General features: G+C 46.6%; 2 protein-coding genes across 6 annotated transcripts in view; one reads left to right on the forward strand and one right to left on the reverse strand.

Moving 5' to 3' along the window:
* Positions 1-34: 34 nt before the first annotated feature.
* TSTD2 (thiosulfate sulfurtransferase like domain containing 2) lies at positions 35-18043 on the reverse strand. 2 transcript variants are annotated; one of them, XM_055698290.1, is made up of 9 exons: positions 17812-18043; positions 17186-17508; positions 16054-16162; positions 14247-14372; positions 9376-9481; positions 7567-7685; positions 6762-6920; positions 5681-5819; positions 35-4384 (listed from the first exon to the last, which is right to left on the reverse strand). In XM_055698290.1, the coding sequence occupies exons 1-9, from the start codon at positions 17914-17916 to the stop codon at positions 4125-4127; spliced, it is 1446 nt and encodes a 481-aa protein (XP_055554265.1). In that variant the 5' UTR covers positions 17917-18043; the 3' UTR covers positions 35-4124. The 2 variants fall into 2 exon arrangements, 1 of the variants encoding a protein (XP_055554265.1); XR_008730145.1 differs by having other exon boundaries at positions 4300-4384; positions 4870-5819.
* Positions 18044-18075: 32 nt separating this feature from the next.
* NCBP1 (nuclear cap binding protein subunit 1) overlaps positions 18076-18786 on the forward strand; it is a 31273-nt gene continuing 30562 nt past the window's right edge. For 2 of the 4 annotated variants that reach the window (XM_055698287.1, XM_055698289.1), the window contains exons 1-2: positions 18076-18226; positions 18424-18509. In XM_055698287.1, coding sequence (XP_055554262.1) covers positions 18193-18226; positions 18424-18509 — 120 coding nt within the window. In that variant the 5' untranslated portion in view covers positions 18076-18192. Of the gene's footprint in view, positions 18227-18420; positions 18510-18786 lie in introns of all 4 variants that reach the window. The other 2 variants (XM_055698286.1, XM_055698288.1) reach the window with 1 other exon arrangement.

The raw sequence follows: 18786 nt of genomic DNA on the forward strand, positions 1-18786 counted from the left end.
CTTAGAAAAAATTGATCTCCACCTCCTGATTAAATGGAACTTAAGGCCACTGATTATAAAAGTCTCAAAAATTGAACGGTTGAGGATGTGCTAATATCCTTCTATCCTATGCATGTCTGAAGGACACAGTCACCTTTAGAGATATGATGCAAATCCTAACCCCATAGAGATGGCTGAACTGATCAGCAAACTAGAGCCCTCTCTTCTAATCCCCATTCCCTTCCGTTTCTAATGTTAAAAGCACACGTCCAGACACTCACTGGCAACAAGTCAAATTCTCTCTCTTCACTGTTTTGTTTAGATGGCTATGTCCGTTAATTAAATTTTGTGCTGCTAGGGATTGTTTATTTTACTACCCTCCCTAGTGTCTGCATAAATGCAACAATAAATGTTGTGCGCTAGAAAAGCTGTGAAGTGAACTACTCTTGCATACAGTCTGACAGTTCTTTGTCAGATAGTCTACTACCCATCACCTAGCCTGGGAGGAATTCCCCACAGGCTTGCATAGCTCCCAGACATGCCATGGATGGGACCCAGCACTATCCTATCCAAAACTCCCGCTAATGAACACGGGTGGGATCCTGCTTGGTAGGAAGAGTGTCCTGGCAGAAGCCATATGGAAGCCTTATTCTTGGTCTGATGACGGTATGTCCTAGATAATGTTCTCACTTGCTAGAAATCTGTCTGTATACATCTCGAGTGAAGTTTTGCAGCCTTTTACACATATTCCAGCAAAAGTCCCACAGATTTCTTCAGAGTTTGTGTGCAAATACCACCCATGATTTAGCTCTGACCAACGAAGCAGAGAACACTATACTTCCAGCAATGTGGGAAACATATTTTTGCTCTTCAAATCTTAATAAATGCACCAGTGGTGGCAAATAAAATGCTTCACTATAGCTTCTTCCCCCAACCCTGCAAGTTCTATATCAGAAAATTAATACAGAAGAAAAATTCTTGAAAACTTATTTTAAAAAAAAAGTCAGAAATTAGCAGCTTCTTTCTTCCACATGCACCACAAAGACTTCAAAATGGTCAACTAAATCATCAAACCAGAGACACAGTTTCAGTTGAGCCGTCTACTCAGATTTGCATGGTAGAAGCTCAACTCTTCTGCTGGATTCAGAAGAACATAAATGCAGCTTATCCTGGGAAATCCTAAAAAAGCCAGACATAGAAGAAGAGGCAGCTGCAGAGCAGGGAGCACTACCATAGACACTACAACAGAATTGTTTTTCTGAATGAAAAAAAACCAGCCCTTAAAAAAAAAAAAAAAAAAAAGCAATAACTTTGTCCTCTGTTTCACTGTAGCAGTATCCAGATTAACCATGCAGCCCAAACGTACCGAACTGGCAGAATCATGCCAGGTTCCTCGGCTGATCCTTATAGAGCTGCTTTGCAGAAAGATGCATGTGAGAGCTGTGCAGCACTGACAGGCTGTGCTGCAAGGCATCAGGCTTTGTAGTGAAAGGCATCAAGCTGTGCAGTGACTGAACTACAAATGGTGGTATTTAGGAGCAAATGGATAGCTGTCCTAGCAGCTCTCCAGGAAAAGGGGAAAAAGCCATCTGCTGACTGCAGCATCTGGCAGTCACAGCCAATCCTGCTTAACTCTCACCTCCCCTGTAGCCAATGTGCCTTCTCTCAGGCATTATCACTGAGGTGCCTGGGTCCCACCACACAGCATTTCATATGGCAAGTCTTTATTTGTATTAATCATCTGACAAAACTAATCCAGAAGCTGGGATACAGAAGCTGCTCATGGGCTAACTTGCAAGAGGGATGCTAAGGATGTCTCTTACCCACTTTTCCCCCTCTCTGCAGCAGAGGGAACCTTACTTTATGGGCCTCCATCTGTGTATCTCCAACCTGTCTCCTCCCTTGCCTTAGTGCAGCAAGGACCAGAAGAGGCCCTGTGGCTCCCCTCTGCCTTTGAGGTAGAATCTCCAGCTGCCAGGAGCTCTTTGGAGAATTGTACCTTGTAGCCAGGTCAACCACGTGGCAGACAGCTAGGCAGGTTTCAGCATTTACCTCTGCAGAATTAAGCACCTTCAACATAACAGGTGAAGTGTATTTGTGCACTACTTTAAAAATTACAATGGAAGCACTGAGAGTTATTTATCATCATAAGAGTTTCAGAAGTTTACACACAAAATACAGTGTAAACTGCACTGGTAAGTGATATAGAAACAGCCTTCCAAATAGATTACAGTGTTCCAGACTTGCCGATAGTGTTCTTTTTAGCCTAATATATGAAGAAAATAGAGTATCATATGCAAGTTGGGGCACTTCCATCAGTGCTCTAGACCAGACCTGCAAATAGAGCTTGCATGTTTTTCCACGAATATTCCAGTCCTCAAAAGCACAGAAGTTAACTGGCCAGCAAAGCCTGAGAGGTAAGATACCAGGGTACCATAGGTACTGCTTAAGACTTCTGCTGAAGATGTTTACTGACAGGCATTTTCTGATTTTTTTCTCCAGTATGGATTGTTCAGATTTCCAACTAAATACCATCCTAGAAAGATTCCCAAAGGACATGTCCCTACCTTTCAAAATTTTGCTTCATGAAGGGAACGGTCATAAAGACAGTTGCCGAACCGTTGACTTCTTGGTAGCAGTACTGAGGAAAGAAGAAATGCTTGCCATGGCTTTAATGGAACCATTTCCGATATCTTTAAGTTGCTTGTCAAGCCAACAGTGAGGCCTTGCTGAATTCATAGTGCTGTGCGATAAAGTTACAATCAGTATGAAAGTAACATTGCCCTAACTGTCGTTAAACAACTGCAGAGACCTGAGTAAAATGCCTTCTTGCTTTTAAAAGCAGTTGCCAGTAGAAAACTCCCTAAAAACTGTAAGTGATTTTGATTTCCTAATGACTAACTACTATTTAGTACCAAGAATGCCAGTAAGTTTCAAAGACATTTTTCAGTCAAGACATATTTCCTACTATTAATAAAACCTTTCTGTACATTCTACAGCGTCAGGCACACAAAGCAGCAGGCAAAGTATTTTGAGCTCATATGCTGTGGATCCCTTCAAATTCAAAGACAATTTCTCCACTATTAAGAGCTGGAAATTGCACAAACATCTCACAGCTTTTGAAAAACTCAAACCACGTTTACAAAGCACAAAGGCTCCCCAAATCTTAGAATTATTTAACTTGGATAAAGGATCTTGCAATCTTCTTGTAGCTGTTGCTGACATTTATGCACATATGTCAGCATCACTTCCAGTGCCATTAATGCTGGTATTTTGACAGTCTCTGTACTCCCCTCTCTGTATGTCTCAGAATCAAAGAATCATTTAGGTTGGAAAAGACCTTTAAGATCATCAGGTCCAATCAAGCTGTCATTTTTTTCTAGTGCAAGCAGAGCCCTGGATATTGCATGTACTGACAAGTTCAGGGAAACAACTGTTCCTGGGGAGACAGAGCACTGGAATGAGGATTACTTTTGCTGTTCATCCTACAAGTCATGCACAAGTACAGCTAGGCAGATGGTATCTGTGGGCCTTTGTTCCAGTTGCAAGAGGGGTCCTTACGCTGCCTTCTACCAGTTTTACACAACGACTAGTCAAGTCAGTGACTTTAGGTAACTACCCCTTGCTTCTCACTGGTATAAAGCAAGAGATGCAGGCAGATGGCATGTATGTGGAAAATACCTTCAGCTCTATTCTGGTCACATACCCACACCCAAGTGATACATCTGCTGTTTTCATACTCTAGCACTAGTTATTGAACCAAATGCATGATCAACAGAGAAGTCAGACCTATCCATCTCGACACAAAAAGAAAATAATGGAATTATTATGTCCCTCCAGTTTCTTTTGAATTGTGAGCAGCTGTGTCCCACTGCACATACTCTGCTCCAAAATCCCCACGGTAGAGGCCATGCTACAAGACTGTACCCAGGGAGAGGAATCCCGTAGTGCTGGTGATGGGCTGGGCACTCTTGTAATTTACAGTCAAGTAACAAATGATTTTCAGGGCATACTCCAGGCTTAAAGGCAGCATATGAACAATACTTTCAAAATTTCCATGATTTCCAAACCTAACTGAATAACAGATAGGGATCTGGTTATAGAAGCCCTTTGCATTAGCACATCAGATTAGCTAATGAAACAGCTTAATCTTTTCCTATGTCTAGTGTCCTTTTTGAGACACATTCAATAGGTACCCTTGGCCGTCTCTTTGTACATTCACATTCCTCCTTAAGTGTTTGTCCTGAAGCCATTGAAGTCACCTTGAGCTCTTTCTCTTGACAAACAGGACAGCAAGCTGTAAGACCTTTGTTTCGACAACTTGGACATGTCAGGACAAGCTGCCGGCAGTGCGGGCTGGAACAAAGTTTATACTGGTCCCACAGTGTCCCACAGTATCTGCATGCTGGAGGGAGGAGAAAAGAAAAAGTTAAAACACCCACACACCTCCATCTGTCCCCCTTGCAGAGGATTCTCTGTGGCACCAGGGGGCTGCCAGCTCTCATTTAAGTGGATATCTATTGTATTCCAGGTTTTAAATGACCATTTAGCTTGATCTTTTAGAACCTAGTTCATTTCTAAGCTGCTGATCTTGCTGTAAAAACTTAGGACAGCTGTCTCTCAGGAAAAGGAGAAAGTGCTCACTAGTGCTTCCTCTAGTTCTGGTTATTGTTGCTGCCAAATGGTGGTGGTAATTAAGCCAGTACACAGAAACACTGCCTGCTGGGGAACAGGGTGCCACAGGACTTCCTTCCACCTAAAAGCGATGGTTTGTGCAGATGGGAAGTCATCTGCAGCCCTGGTGATGTCCTTCTACCACATCAGACAGGTTTTAACCCTTTAGCTGAAAGCTACAGCCCAGTTTAGCTGTACCATCAAGAAGGTGCCTACCCCAGCACTTCCCCTTGAAACTTCTGTAGGGATGGCTGTGATGTATCCAGAGTGTGCTCTGTTTCTACACCACACCAGGCACCTTCGAGATGTATATGGTAACTGCAGAGGAGGAATGGGAGGTTATGCTCAAAATGTTACCCACTCAGAGAAAGAAAAAACAGCATGGCTTCCTAAAAAAGCCTAGAGCCAAATTCCATCTATTTATACCTGGCAACTGAGAAGAAGAAAACATATTTAATTTGTAGCATCTGAAGAGCAAACCCAGCCAGAAGACCAGGCAATGTTCTTAACAACTTCAACTAGAGGTCACTAATTCTGCAGGCTACAGAAACTTTTAAAGCATAAAAATAACAAAGTGCTGTAGAGCCTAGTGCCACCACTCTCCCAGCACCTGGCAGTCTGTGCTGATGTTCCACGAGATTACTGGAGCAGAGAGCAGCCAACAGCAGAAATACTTGTTTAATGCTTCAATCACTTGGCCAGCCACAGTCTGATCTGCAGTGTGGGCAACAAGTGGGTAACAACAGCAGTACTGCTCTACATACATCTCCATAGCTGCAGATGGCTCATAACAGCAGCTGTTCTGCAGGGGCTGCTTTCTTCTGCTGCTCCAGTTTTAGGGAGCTCTGTTGAGTGTGTTAAAGCCATAGGGTTGATAATCATCGTGAAAAGTGCTGGCACTAAAAGATCAAAGTGAGTATGAGGAGGAACTACACAGACCAGTTTTGCTGCCCCTGTCCTGCACATCTCTGTGGAAATGATTGCAATAGCTTCCCAGCCTTCTACACTTAAGATTATCTAATCCTACCTGAGATGATATCTTCATTGGAACAAATGGCGTAACGATCATCAAATACAAACAGCTTCCCTCTGTAGAATCCATCTGGAAACTCTTCCAGGTACTTGTGAATTCCACCTTTTAGCTGGTAAACCTCTCTGCATACTGCCTGTTTAAAGGATATTAGCAGAAACGCTGAAGGAGATGGCAGCAGTGGTGGTGTGCCAGAGTTCCCAAAGCAAATATAAACGCCAGGTCAATGAAAAGCAGCAGCTTCTCAGTGACCATCAGATGGCACCATCTGCACACAGAACTCAAGGCAGTGTCACCAGGGATTACGGGGCAGTTCCACAATGCTGGCTCAATGACATGAACCCAAATGTGCATTTAATGTTACAGTCAAAAAAAGACTGGCAGCTTCCTCAGTTGCGGGAGGTTTGCTGCATCACAGATCAAACACTTTTGAACATCTGTGAACCACTGCTTACCCTGTTTTTATGTAGTGAGTTATTAACAGGAGCAGAATTTCTCAAGGCTCGCACTGGTGCAGCAGAGAAAACAATCAAGGTTTAAATCTCTGGAGAACATGTATATATGCTGTTCCCTTTCTCCTTGAGGGAAGGATCCAGAAGAGTGGGATGGAAAGCACAATTAGAACAATGCAGTGTGCTGGATTTAATTCCGTAACACCAGGAGAGCCCTGACTGGCTGATTCTCACCACTCTGGGATGCTCAAACTGTGCAGTAATGACCACAGAGCATAACCTAGTCAGAGCTTGTGGAAACACTGCAGAATGCTCTCAAGCCCTCCTAAAACACTGCTACAATGGGCAGGGCAGTCTTACAAATAACTGTTCTCGGCAAATGGGTTATATAATTATTTTCACAGAGCAGTCACTGCTGTGACACTAGTCCATGCAGATCATCCTGAGCTGCATTAAACTACCCACGTGCTTGACAGTCAGTATAATGCAAGTGTGCGTCAGAGACATTTATCTCACCACCTGCTCATTGAGCAGTTTGTGCTCAGTAAGAATTTACCAGCAAAAGACAGCGGCTCTTAAAGCAGTCTCAACTCTCCAACACTTGTGTCCTCAGAATGACATCTCACCTTGCTCTGTAGGTAAGCAGAACCTCTTTCACAACGAATCCCTCCTGTGCAGTACATCAGGACACGCTTATCTTTAAAAATCTCCAGGTTTTCATCTATGTAGCTGGGAAAATAGCTGAACTTCCTGATATCTGGAGCCAGACAACCTTGGAAATGTCCCTGCAACAACAATAGATGGCTATGCAACTAGTTACAAGCAGTCTTATGTGGTAAGGTATGTGCCTCGAACTAGAGGAAGTAACAAACCTTTGGGCCAAAACACTCAGCTGACTGCAACTGCTTTCAGCAGTTCCTCAGCTGCATTTATGCATCAAAATACCTGTTAAAATCTGTAAGAGGATTCTGGACACAGCATGTCTCCTCATTCAAACATAAAAGAGGGAAATAAGCAGAACAGTCAGAGAGAGGACGAGCACCGCAGGAAGGCTGATGGGTGTGACAGCAGAATGCCTCTATTCTTTTTGACATATGGGACAAGGCAAAAATGCTAAAAAACATCCTTACAAATTAAGCTACTTCTGCTTCAAGCTGTATGGTATTCACTGCTGATCTTGCATGGACCACTTTGTCTTCTTCCTGCCCCAAGCTGTATATGCACTCAGCCAGGCAGGCTCCATGCTGAGCTGCTAAGCAGGTCCTCTGCTGCTCGTGTCTAATATTCATTACTAAACTGAACTTTGTTCATATTATGGTCAATCTGGAATATGGACTCTCTTCTTCCAGCAAGGTTAGACCCTCACAATGTGAAATGCTTCCCCCCCCAACACCTGTTACACACTGCAAGAACCAGGCAAACAACACTTACTATTTTACTTTCATAGAAATTCCTACAGTCCAGCAAGATGGTATCACTTTGTCCTTGACTGGCCTGAGACAAATACTGTTCTACTTCTCTATGAAATTCCTTAGGGGATAAATGGATTCCTTTAACAACAAAAAAAGAAAAATAAAAGAGAAAGCAGTGAGAAGCAGAACTGTAAAACAATGTTACATATGATCTTGCTGATGAAGATTCTCCTCAGATTTCCAAACAAAACTTTTTTGTGATGGTTCACAGACTTTTCATCCCAACTCAACCAGCCAAGTTTATCCACGTTTGGCTTCCTATTGGCATATAAAAGAAAAGACAACACGGTTCCACATGACAGAAGAAGCAGCAGACAGGCGCCTGTCTCTATGATCTTTGTTACATCCCCCTGGCAATTCCTACAGCTGCAAATGAAAGAGTGAAAAAACGCTTCCCTTCCCTTTGCTCATCTGCCATTAAATCTGGAGGCGCAGAAGAGTACAGAAATGCATTTTTTTCAATGAAACTCTTCTTGTTGATAAAAATGGAAAATTTCCATAAGCATGTATTACTTTCAGTACAACTTCAATTTACATTAAGTTTCTCAGGTTTCAGGTTGCTCAGGGCTTAGGACTCCCAACCTACTGAAAAACAAAAAAACCCACATCACCAAAATCCCTTACTTTATTAACAAATAACCCCACAAGCAACCTGCCAGATTAATGGGAACCATCTCCATAAAATGCTGTAAAATAGGAGGAAAAAGGGAAAAAAATGAAAGAAAGATCCAAACACACATCCCACAAACTGCCAAAAAAAAAAGGGGGAAAAATAATCCTCTGCCAAAACCACAAAAAGATGCTGTAGAAATTTACCACCCACAGAACTTGGTGGAATAAAAAAGTTCAAAACTGCTCTGTTAATTGCTCTTTGCTGTGCTCCTGCTTACCACCTACGTAAGTGTCCTCATAGCTGATGCATAGCTAGTAACATCTTACCAAGCACAATCCATACTAAGCAGCTACAGAGAGCAGAAAATAAATGCAGCCTGTATTAGGGGAGTGGCATGAACCTGATGCAGAACTTGGCTCTGCTTTAGTGTGAAAGGCAGGAGCATGGCTGTTAATTTCAACAAAAGCCAAGTCAGCAGTCCCTAACATAGGAACATGTATATAACTGTATGCTTCAGTGGAATTCTAGCACTTTTTCTAAAAAGATAATAATAAAAAAAAGGTCTCAGCATCCACAGCACCAGAATCCACTGGATCCACAAGAAGACTCCATGGAAAGCTCTCCCTATACAGTCTCCCTGTATCAGTTTGATTCTGGCTGCAGGCTAATCACAATGAGAGAGCACTGGAGCTCTTTATAGGATATGATTTCTGAGCAGTCTCAAGCCCCTACAGAATATTTAGAACAAATATGAATATATTCATTGAAATATCCTTCCTAACCATCATGCATTTCACCTTACATCTGCCTTTAGCAGGTGTCCAATGACTTACCCCGCTGACTCAAGTACAAGCCACGTCCCTACCCCAAAACAAGGTAATTGCTGGATGTCATTTGAACTATTACTGTTTCCCACAAAACAGAAAGTTAATTCTAAAGCTTTTTGAGGCAGCTCAACACTTAGCAAAACAAAACTTAGGCCAGCAAATTTCCTGCACCAGTAACTTTTGACTACCTGTAAAAAATCAGTTTCCCTATCTATTTCTCCTCTGTCCTGGCCACTGTGCAGAAGGAAACACCCTTCATTAAGGTACTTTTTTCTTCACTTAACTCTCACTTGAGTGAGAGGCTTTATTATTCATTAAATCAACTTACCAGTTTCTTTATAAGACACTATCTTTGGATCAATGCCCATAGGTACAATTTCTTTGAATACTCCAACGCGAAGATCTGGGAAACAGTGAGCTCCTCCTGCACTGCTCTAGGAAATTAAACACAAAAACAATCCACCAAAATTTTCCAGGTGTCAAGATAAAAATTATGCACTCACTTTGATTTCTACAGCTCAGTAGAATATGAAAGTGTCTCTGTGGCTGAGGGAAAGAAATGTTTCTCCTGATGAAAACCACACTCTAAATCCTGAGGTTTAGGCAGTGAGCCCCTACTGCAGCCTGGCAGACAGGTGTCTTAGGTCTAATGACTACTCTGCAGGTGAGACAGGCACCACTTGGCATGAGGTGCAGAGTTACTGAGGAGTGGGAAGGAGAACAGATCTTAGTCAGAAACTGTCACTAGCACCTGTCATGAGAAAGTCAAAGCCTCTGCAGAGCATGCTGACCCTTAGAGGAATATTAAATAACGTTCTCCAGTGATGGATCATATTGACACATCTGGGCCCTGCAGTGCTCTTCAGCCCCTCTGACACAAGCACAGCTAGGCCTCCAGTCATGACATGTACGATAGGAACTGCAGTGGTTCATGGGCATCAAAGAGACATATGGGATGTCAGCCAGGCTCAAGATTTCTTACCGGTGGAGTCTGACACCCCTCTCCCCACCAAACTCAAGCGCAGTATTTCCCCTTTGGAGGTCTCGGCAAACCCTTTTTGGTAGGCACCCCCACTGCAGGTGACAGGGAGGGAGAATTTCTGCAGGGCTGAGCCTCAAACATGGCTTAGGCACCATCAAGCAAATAAACAAAAGTCCAGTGCTGTGCAGCACTGCCCCAACTATCACAGAAATCAGTCTGCAGCAATTACAGTGGCCACTGGGTATTTTCATAGCCCCAGGCACAATTTTCACTCCTCTATGCCCATGTCTTCATGGCATATGTACTAATGTACTAATGCATGAATGCTGATTCCCAGAGAGATCATGCAGGGTTGGAGGCTTTGCCAAGGTCAAGATAAAATTCCATCCCTGTTCTGGTTTTGCATCTACACATGACTGTAACTAACAGGTCACTTACTGCTGAAACTCAGCCAAGCATAACAGACAGTTAAAAAAGTAAGACTGAATCAGCACAGCAGCTCTACATAGGATTTTATTTTTGCAAGTTTTGCTAACTCCTTTGATCTAGTTATTTATGGGGAAAAAAACAGTACTACCTGCAAACAGAACTGTGTGGAAAAGAAAAATGCTGTAAAAGCAGCTGCTTTCCTTCCTCACAGAGAAACCAGTACCTACAGTACTGGAGCAGCAAAAGCCTACCAGAGTGCCATACAGTGCCAGCCACAGCTGCCATCACTATCTGAAGACAGCAATCAGCAGATATGCTCAGGGTCAAGCAGAAGTTAGCACCTCTTCCTCCAGTCTGGCACTAACTGGATTTGGGTGAAACCTCTTGACTTCTGCCTGTGTATTTTCTCTAGAAGACATGCCATTCATGGAACTGACAGTGCACCATGTGCACACAGATGCCAAAGCCTGCATGAACCTGCACCTGTAGGCTTCTAGGCAAGGATCTCAAATCAGGGTGAAGAGGAGAGTGCAGGAATACTTTGCTTGGGTAAGTGTATGTTGTGATGCCTTGGATTCAGTACTCAAATTGGAGTAAATGCTTATTGAAGAACGGTGGGGCTGAAGCACACTCCTTCATTCACCTGTATGGGAGGCTTTCCAGCTGCACCCATAGCTGCCAAAGCTTGTAACAGCTGCTATCACTGCTCATGGTAACTGCTACTGCTGGTGAAAACAGGTAGAGATATCTCAACAAAGTAAGGTTAGGAAGCCATGGCTTAGATCAGTACTGGGAAAGCAGAACTGCTAGAGCAAAAGTAATACTATCAGGCCTGCTGGCAACAGATGGGGTTCACCTGTCTCAAAGGCCATAAAGTATCCTAGGCCAGAAGTTAGCAGGGCTCATTGAGAGAGCCTTAAACTGGATTGGAAGGGGGAAGGGAGTAAAACCAAGCTCATCAGAAATGAGCCTGGGGGTGGCATGCCAGGGCTGCAGGAGAGATCGATAGCACAGCTGAAGTCTATCTATGCCAATGCCCAAAGCATGGGCAACAAACAGGAGAGGCTGGAAGCCACTGTGCAGCAGGAAGACTATGACATTATCGCTGTCACAGAAACACGGTGGGATTACTTTCATGACTGGAGTGCTGCAGTGGGCAGCTGCAAACTCTTCAGAAGGGCCAGGCAAGGGAGGAGAGGCGGTGGGGTAGCTCTGTGTGTCAGGGAAAGTTTCGACTGCCTAGAGCTGAATGATGGTGACAGTAGGGTTGAGTGGTTATGGGTAAGGATCAGGGGAAGGGCCAACAAGGTGGATACCCTGGTGGGAGTCTGTTATAGACCACCCAACCAGCATGAAGAGGCAGACAAAACATTCTACAAGCAGCTGGGAGAAGTCTCATGACCACTAGCCCTTGTTCTTGTGGGGGACTTCAACCTACCAGGTGTCTGCTAGAAACACAACAGAGCAGAGAGGAAACAGTCTGCGGGGTTCCTGGGGTGTGTGGAAGACAATTTACTGGCACAGCTGGGCAGGGAGCCGGGCATCCCTGGACCTGCTGTTTGTGAACAGGGAAGGACTGGTGGGTGATGTGGTGGTCAGAGGACATCTTGGGCATAGTGATCATGAGATGCTGAGAGTTTTCAATTCTCAGAGAAGGAGGGGGGGTCAGCAGAACTGCTACCTTGGACTTCTGGAGAGCTGACTTTGGCTTGTTTAATAGCCTGTTTGACAGAGTCCCTTCGAAGATAGTTCTGAAGGGCCAAGGGGTCCAGGAAGGCTGGACATTCTTCATGAAGGAAGTCTTAAAAGTGCAGGATCAGGCCGTGCCCATGTGCTGGAAGACAAGCCAGCGGGGGAGAAGGCCGACCTGGCTGAACAGAGAGCTTTGGCTGGGATTCGGCAGAGAAAAGGAGAGTTTAGCATCTCTGGAAGAAGGGGCAGGCAACTCTGGAGGACTACAAGAATGTCATGAGGTTATGCACAGAGAAGATTAGAGAGGTGAAAGCCCAGCTAGAGCTCAGGCTGGCCACTGCCGTGAAAGATAACAAAAGATGTTTTCACAAATATGTTAGTAACAAAAGGAGGGCCAAGGATGATGATCTTCATCCTTCACTGGATGCAGGGGGGGAACACTGCGACAAAGGACAAGGTATTGATGCTTTCTTTGCCTTAGTCTTTAATAGCAAGACCAACTTCCCTCTGGGAACTCAGCCCCTTGAGCTGGAAGACAGGAATGAGGAGGAGCAGAATGAAGTCCCCACAGCCCAGGAGAAAACAGCCAGTGACCTGCTGCTCCACTTAGATGCGCACAAATCTACTGGGCTGGCCAGGACCCACACAAAGGTACTGAGGGACTGGTGGAGGAGCTGGCCAAGCCACTCTCCACCACTTATCAGCAGCCCTGGCTAACCGGGGAGGTCCCAGCGGGCTGGAGGTTAGCCCGTGTGACACCCATCTACAAGAAGGGCAGGAAGGAGGATCCAGGAAACCACAGGCCTGTCAGCCTGACCTCAGTGCTGGGGAAGGTTATGGAGCAGATCATCCTGAGTGCCATCATGCAGCACGTGCAGGACAACCAGGGGATCAGGCCCAGCCAGCATGGGGTTATGGAAGGCAGGTCCTGCTTGATGAACCTGATCTCCTTCTATGACAATATGACCCACCTAGTGCATGACGGAAAGGCTGTGTATGTTGTCTACCTGGACCTTAGTAAAGCCTTTGACACCACCTCCCACAGCATTCTCCTGGAAAAACTGACTGTTCAGGACTTGGGTGGGTGTACTCTTCGCTGGGTAAAAACTGGCTGAATGGCCAAGCCCAACAAGTGATGGTGAGTGGAGCTGCACCCAGCTGGCAGCTGGTCACAAGTGGTGTTCCCCAGGGCTCAGTGCTGGGGCCAGTCCTCTTATTGACAACCTGGATGAGGGGACCAAATGCACCCTCAGTCAGTTTGCAGATGGCACCAAGTTGGACAGGGGTGTTGACCTGCCTGAGGGCAGGAGTCTCTGCAGAGGGACCTGGGCAGGCTGGAGCGATGGGCCCAGGCCAGTCGTGTGAGGTTCAGCAGGGCTCAGTGCCGGGTCCTGCCCTTGGGTCACACCAGCCCCACGCAGCGCTACAGGCTGGGGCAGAGCGGCTGGAAAGGGCCTGGTGGGAAAGGGCCTGGGGGTGCTGGGTGACGGCCGGCTGGGCAGGAGCCAGCAGTGTGCCCAGGGGGCCCAGGCGGCCAGCAGCACCCTGGCTGGTGTCCCCAGCAGTGTGGCCAGCAGGACCAGGGCAGTGACCGTCCAGAGATGGGCAGCGGGGCTGGGGCACAGGTCTTGTGGGGAGCATCTGAGGGAACTGGGGTGTTTAGTCTGGAAAGGAGGGGGCTCAGGGGGGACCTTGCTGCTCTCTACAGCTGCCTGACAGGAGGCTGTGGGCAGGTGGGGGTTGGTCTCTTCTCCCAAGTAAGAAGCGGTAGGACCAGAGGAAACGGCTGCAAGTTGCGCCAGGGGAGGTTTAGATTGGAGATTAGGAAAACTTTCTTCACTGAAAGTGTGGTGAAGCATTGGAACAGGCTGCCCAGGGAGGTGGTGGAATCACCATCCCTGGAGGTGTTTTAAAAACATGTAGATGCGGTGCTTAGGGATGTGGTTTGGCAGTGCTGAGTTAACAGCTGGACTCAATGATCTTGAAGGTCTTTTCCAACCTAAATGGTTCTATGATTCTAACAAGCAATGTGCTTATTTCTCAAAAACTAGATGTCCTGCATTAGCAATGTCTATGTGGAAACTATTTTTTCATACCTTGAAATCCTCTTGACACAAAATGTCTTTGAACAGAGGCTGGGAAAGCATAACTTCAATGTAGAGATTGGTAGCTACTTTGCTTCCACCAACTGTCCCATTAATTCCTTCTGAAGCAACTCGTACCTAGAAGGCAAGAGGAGAAGCTGAGGCTAAGGCTCAATAACAGCAAAAACAGATCACAGTGAAATTAGCAAAATATCACTGGGTAACAAAAAGCAGACACATATGTTCAGAAAAGAAACCAGTGAGAAAGGAAAAGATGTTTATACTAAAGTTTAACATAAAGAAGACAGCAAAGAAAATAGAAACAAAACCAGAGTAATTATTTTTGAGCCATTTCAAAAGAATGACATCAAGACAGTCAGAAAAGTTTGTGCAATAAACAGAGAAAAGCTAACGGGTTAACAGACAAACCCTGCAGTCAACATTAAATTCCCATTGGAAGTCTGCCTCCAGAAAAACAATGGGATTGCGCCCAATGACTCACATAGCTAAAAGGAAAATGTGAATATGCATATTATTGCAAGTAATATTAAATTTCATTGTGAGTCATTTTATCTCCAGCACTGACAAATGAACAAAACCTCTGAATTAGTGAAAAAACCCCAGACTAAATGTTAGAGGCAAGGAAAAAAATCAGCTGGTTGAGAAGGCAAATGCTGTACCTGTCTTGGAGATGAAAAACAAACAAAACAAAAAAACTGAGAATACCAACCACCAGACAAGATAGCTGAGCAAAAGAACAAGTGAATGCATCAGGACATTTCAACCCCAGACCTGTGCTGATACAGAACAGTAAAGGTGCCTACCACTAGCAGAAGCAAAGAAAAGAAGCTACTCTAGGAAGACAAGCCAAAGATAAAAGTCTCCTGCTCTGAGTTGCCCTCTTGAAAAATACTTCTCCACACAGACAGCCTAGGAACACCAGCTTCATGAGGCTAATATTCACCTTTGCCCATAGCCTCAAGAGGCCTGCTAGATAAGCCAGCTTGCCTCCTTGTCTGATCTGCCAGGAATGAAAAGAATAAAGACTCTGTGCAGAAATGAGCACTGCTATTCTGTGGTGTGGTCTAAGGTGTCAGTTGCTTTCATCTCATTCCTGACAGTATGGATTACGGCTTGGTGTAGTGATTCTGACTGGAAGACCATCGCACATTGAGGAGCCAGTAATACACTTTAACAGTTGAACGGAGCAAGCCCAGATCCATGCTGCGTAGCACTGCACCTCCAGCTTGACCTTCAGGCTGTGTTGTGCTGTGCATGCATCCTTCAACCACAGGATAAACCCAGCCTGATAATTCCAGCAGAGATGCCTGCACACAGCTCCCTCTTGGTACCAGTGATTATGCCACCTGCATGTTCTTGCCTTTATCTAGAAGTGCATCAAGAAGTTCTAATGTGAAAATCTTTTCTGTTTGACGGTAAGAGTGTGAAAAGACTTGTCTTCCTGTAAAAAAAACCCACGTTTGTAACAGTTTGAATGATGGAAATGGGGTAACTCCTGCAAGGACAGGGTTTGCACAGTGTGCTGTGCGTGGATCAGAGGCTCGCTCAATGCTGCACAAGTCAGGGTTCCTAGCATTGAAAGGCATATAAGATGAGCTGTATTATTTTCTTTTCTTGGAGCCTTAGCTCTTAATTAGCATTTAAAAGGATACTTTACAGACTCCAAGTGCCTTTCTTAATGGGATCATAACAGACTAGCACATTCTGATGCAAAACGCTTGGTTCTCCACATGCCCCACCATCCTGACCTAAGCAAAAATTTTTTGGTTAAGAATACAACCATTGCTTAAAACCTTACCTTGCCAGTGAGATGCAGATGCTGGCACAAAGCCTTTTGCCAAGCACAGAGCTTCTCTGGATCCTTCACCTCACAGTAACAGTAATACAGAAGTACTTCTCCTACCTTGCTGTCCATAGCATGGCAAAGATGAACAAATAGGAAAAGGATGTTAGGGTTGAAAGCCAAAAAATATACTATTAACAGTAACCATTCAAATGTGGACAATTTTCTTCTGGCAGATGTGAGGAGGAAAACAAAACTAAACAACAAACAGACTTTGGAGGGATTAGCACTGCCAAGTTTGATTTATTTCAAGAAGAAAAAATATGAACTCAAAAGCTCCTGCATTCCTAGCTCTTGGTATTGGTTACAAAATGAACTCATCTGTGCTACACGGGACATCTCTGTCAGCAGCCTACTGTGTGCTCTGCTCAAGTTTCTCTCAACACACAGGACAGAAGAACTGCTGTTTTCTGTGCACATAAGCGTCCTATTAAATGCTTAATCTGACAAACATGCACTTGAAAACTCAAGTGCTTCAGCTATTAAACTTAAAAAGCCAGATTTTTCAGGGAGATTGTATGTGCCAGCACTCTGAGCAGCACAAGCCAAACCCTCAGTTAGAAACATTTTTGTAAACCTATTTATTCAGAACTAACAAGGCCCTAAGGTACTTGAACAAGCAAAGGGACCTGCACAGAGCATACTCTGCTTCTGCTCTTTTCTGTTACTGTCCTTCCTTACGGTTCTAAGCTGTTGAGTAATGCCTGTACAGGTCTGCTCTAACAATGTGCGATGATATAGCTCTGATTGTTTCATCCTCCAAAGTTCCCACGTTTACTGTCACAAAAATGCAGTGTGTCTACTTCTTTAACAAGCACTGCAGTAACTTCCATGTTTTGTATAGGTGTGAGCAGTTGTTAAAGGAATTCAAACAAACCAAGTGACTCCTGGAGTATCTCAGAAAGGTATTCAAAGCATCTGAAGACCTAATGGAATATGAGGGAAGACTCCTTCTATATATTTAAAGTATCACTTGACTGAACTTCACAAAAAGCGATAGTGGTAGAAGCTCATGCAAAGTGTAAGCAGTCCAACACCCCACTCCTGGCCTGTACTGAATTTCCATACTGCCAAAGGACATTCTTACCTTGTCAGATCATCATAGCTAACGTGGCTTGTGTCTGGGAGTGTACAGGAGATCTCGGGACTGCTATGAGAGTGCCCATTTAGCCCGTCTGCGTTGCCCGCAGCAGCTGGGTTGCTCGAGGGGCTCAATTCAGCAGCTGCCTGCTTTGCAGTCAGCCCTGCCTGCTGCCCGATGTCTCCAGCGTGTTGCAGAGCCACATGCCTGTGAATGCCGGAGAGCTCTTCAAAGGCCTGGCGGCAGCACCGCCACCGCACACCCTCTCCGCCGGCGGGACACGGGGTTGGGGCCGGCACTTCCTTTGCTTTGACGAAGAGGGAGAAGGCCTGTAACGCACCGCAAGCGCCACCCGTTATCAGCGCTCCTGCCCGGGACACACCCCCCCAACCCACATACCGGGCCCGGAGACCGACCCCGAGGTCCGCCCGGCAACGCCGGCCGCCTCTCCTCGATCCGAGGGTAGCTGATGCCGACGGCAGCGCCAGCAGTGGGCCTCAGGCCGGGGCCCGCAGAGCCGGGCGGGCCGCAGAGCCGGGCTCCTCAGGCCGGGGGCCGCAGAGCCGGGGAGCCGCACAGCCGGGCTCCTCAGGCCGGGGAGCCACAGAGCCGGGCGCCCGGCGCTGACCCACCTTCCTCCGGGCGAAGGCGCGCTGCTTCCTGGCAGCGATCGCCTCGACTGCGGCGCGGCCCCGCGGCGATCCCGGGCCGGGCGGCGATGCCTCACCCGGCACCATCTCCTCAGGCGGCTGGGCAGGGAGAGGGGCCCCGTCGCCCGCGAAACGCCCGGTTTCCCTCCGCACCGGGCGCGCCCCACCCCCACCAGCACAACGCCCCGGAAGTCCTCCAGGCCGGCGCGCTCACCGCGAGCGGCGAGCGGAGAGGCGGGGCGCCCCCGCCCTGCCCCGGAAGCAGAGGTGCGGCGGGGCTAGAAGCGGGCGGGCGAAGGAGCGCGCTTGTCTCTGGTCCGCGTGAGGCGTTCCGGCTCGTCGCTCCCTTCTCTGCTTCTCGCCATGTCGCGACGGCGGCACAGTGACGACAGCGATGGTGAGCGCCACAGCAGCCCTCGTGCCGGCTGCTTCCCACCCGTCCCTACCGGCGCCCCCCGAAGTCACGGGGCCGGTGCGGGCTGGGCTGGGCTGGGCCGGGCCGTCGGCCACGGGAGGGGGGGGTTTGGGTGGGATGTAGGGCGGCTGGGGCGGGGGCTCCCCGATGGTAACGGTGTGCTCGGTGTGTTGAAGCAGGGCAGCCCCACAAGAGACGGAGGACTTCTGAGCCGTCGGAGATCGAGGAGAGGCTCGAGTCGCTCATCTGCAGGGTGGGAGAGAAGGTAGGTGGGCTGCCTCCCGGCTGGGGCTGGGGCCGGGGCTGCGCGGCAGCTCGAGAAGGTCAGAGTGGTTTCTTGGGATCTTCTTTTCCCCTTGCTCTGTGTTGTGGGTTAGCGGTTTGTCTGTAGTCGCCACCCAAAAAGAAAAGATTTGTTTTATGAGATAGTTGGAAAGTTTTCAACCTTTGCAAAATCACGTGGTAAAACGAGCAAGGACTTGGATAGTAGTGTTATGTTTTCCAGGCAGTGATAAACAGCCATCGAGCAGATTATAACTTTG

Source organism: Falco cherrug, chromosome Z, assembly GCF_023634085.1.
Source record: "Falco cherrug isolate bFalChe1 chromosome Z, bFalChe1.pri, whole genome shotgun sequence".
NCBI classification, from domain to species: Eukaryota; Metazoa; Chordata; class Aves; order Falconiformes; family Falconidae; genus Falco; species Falco cherrug.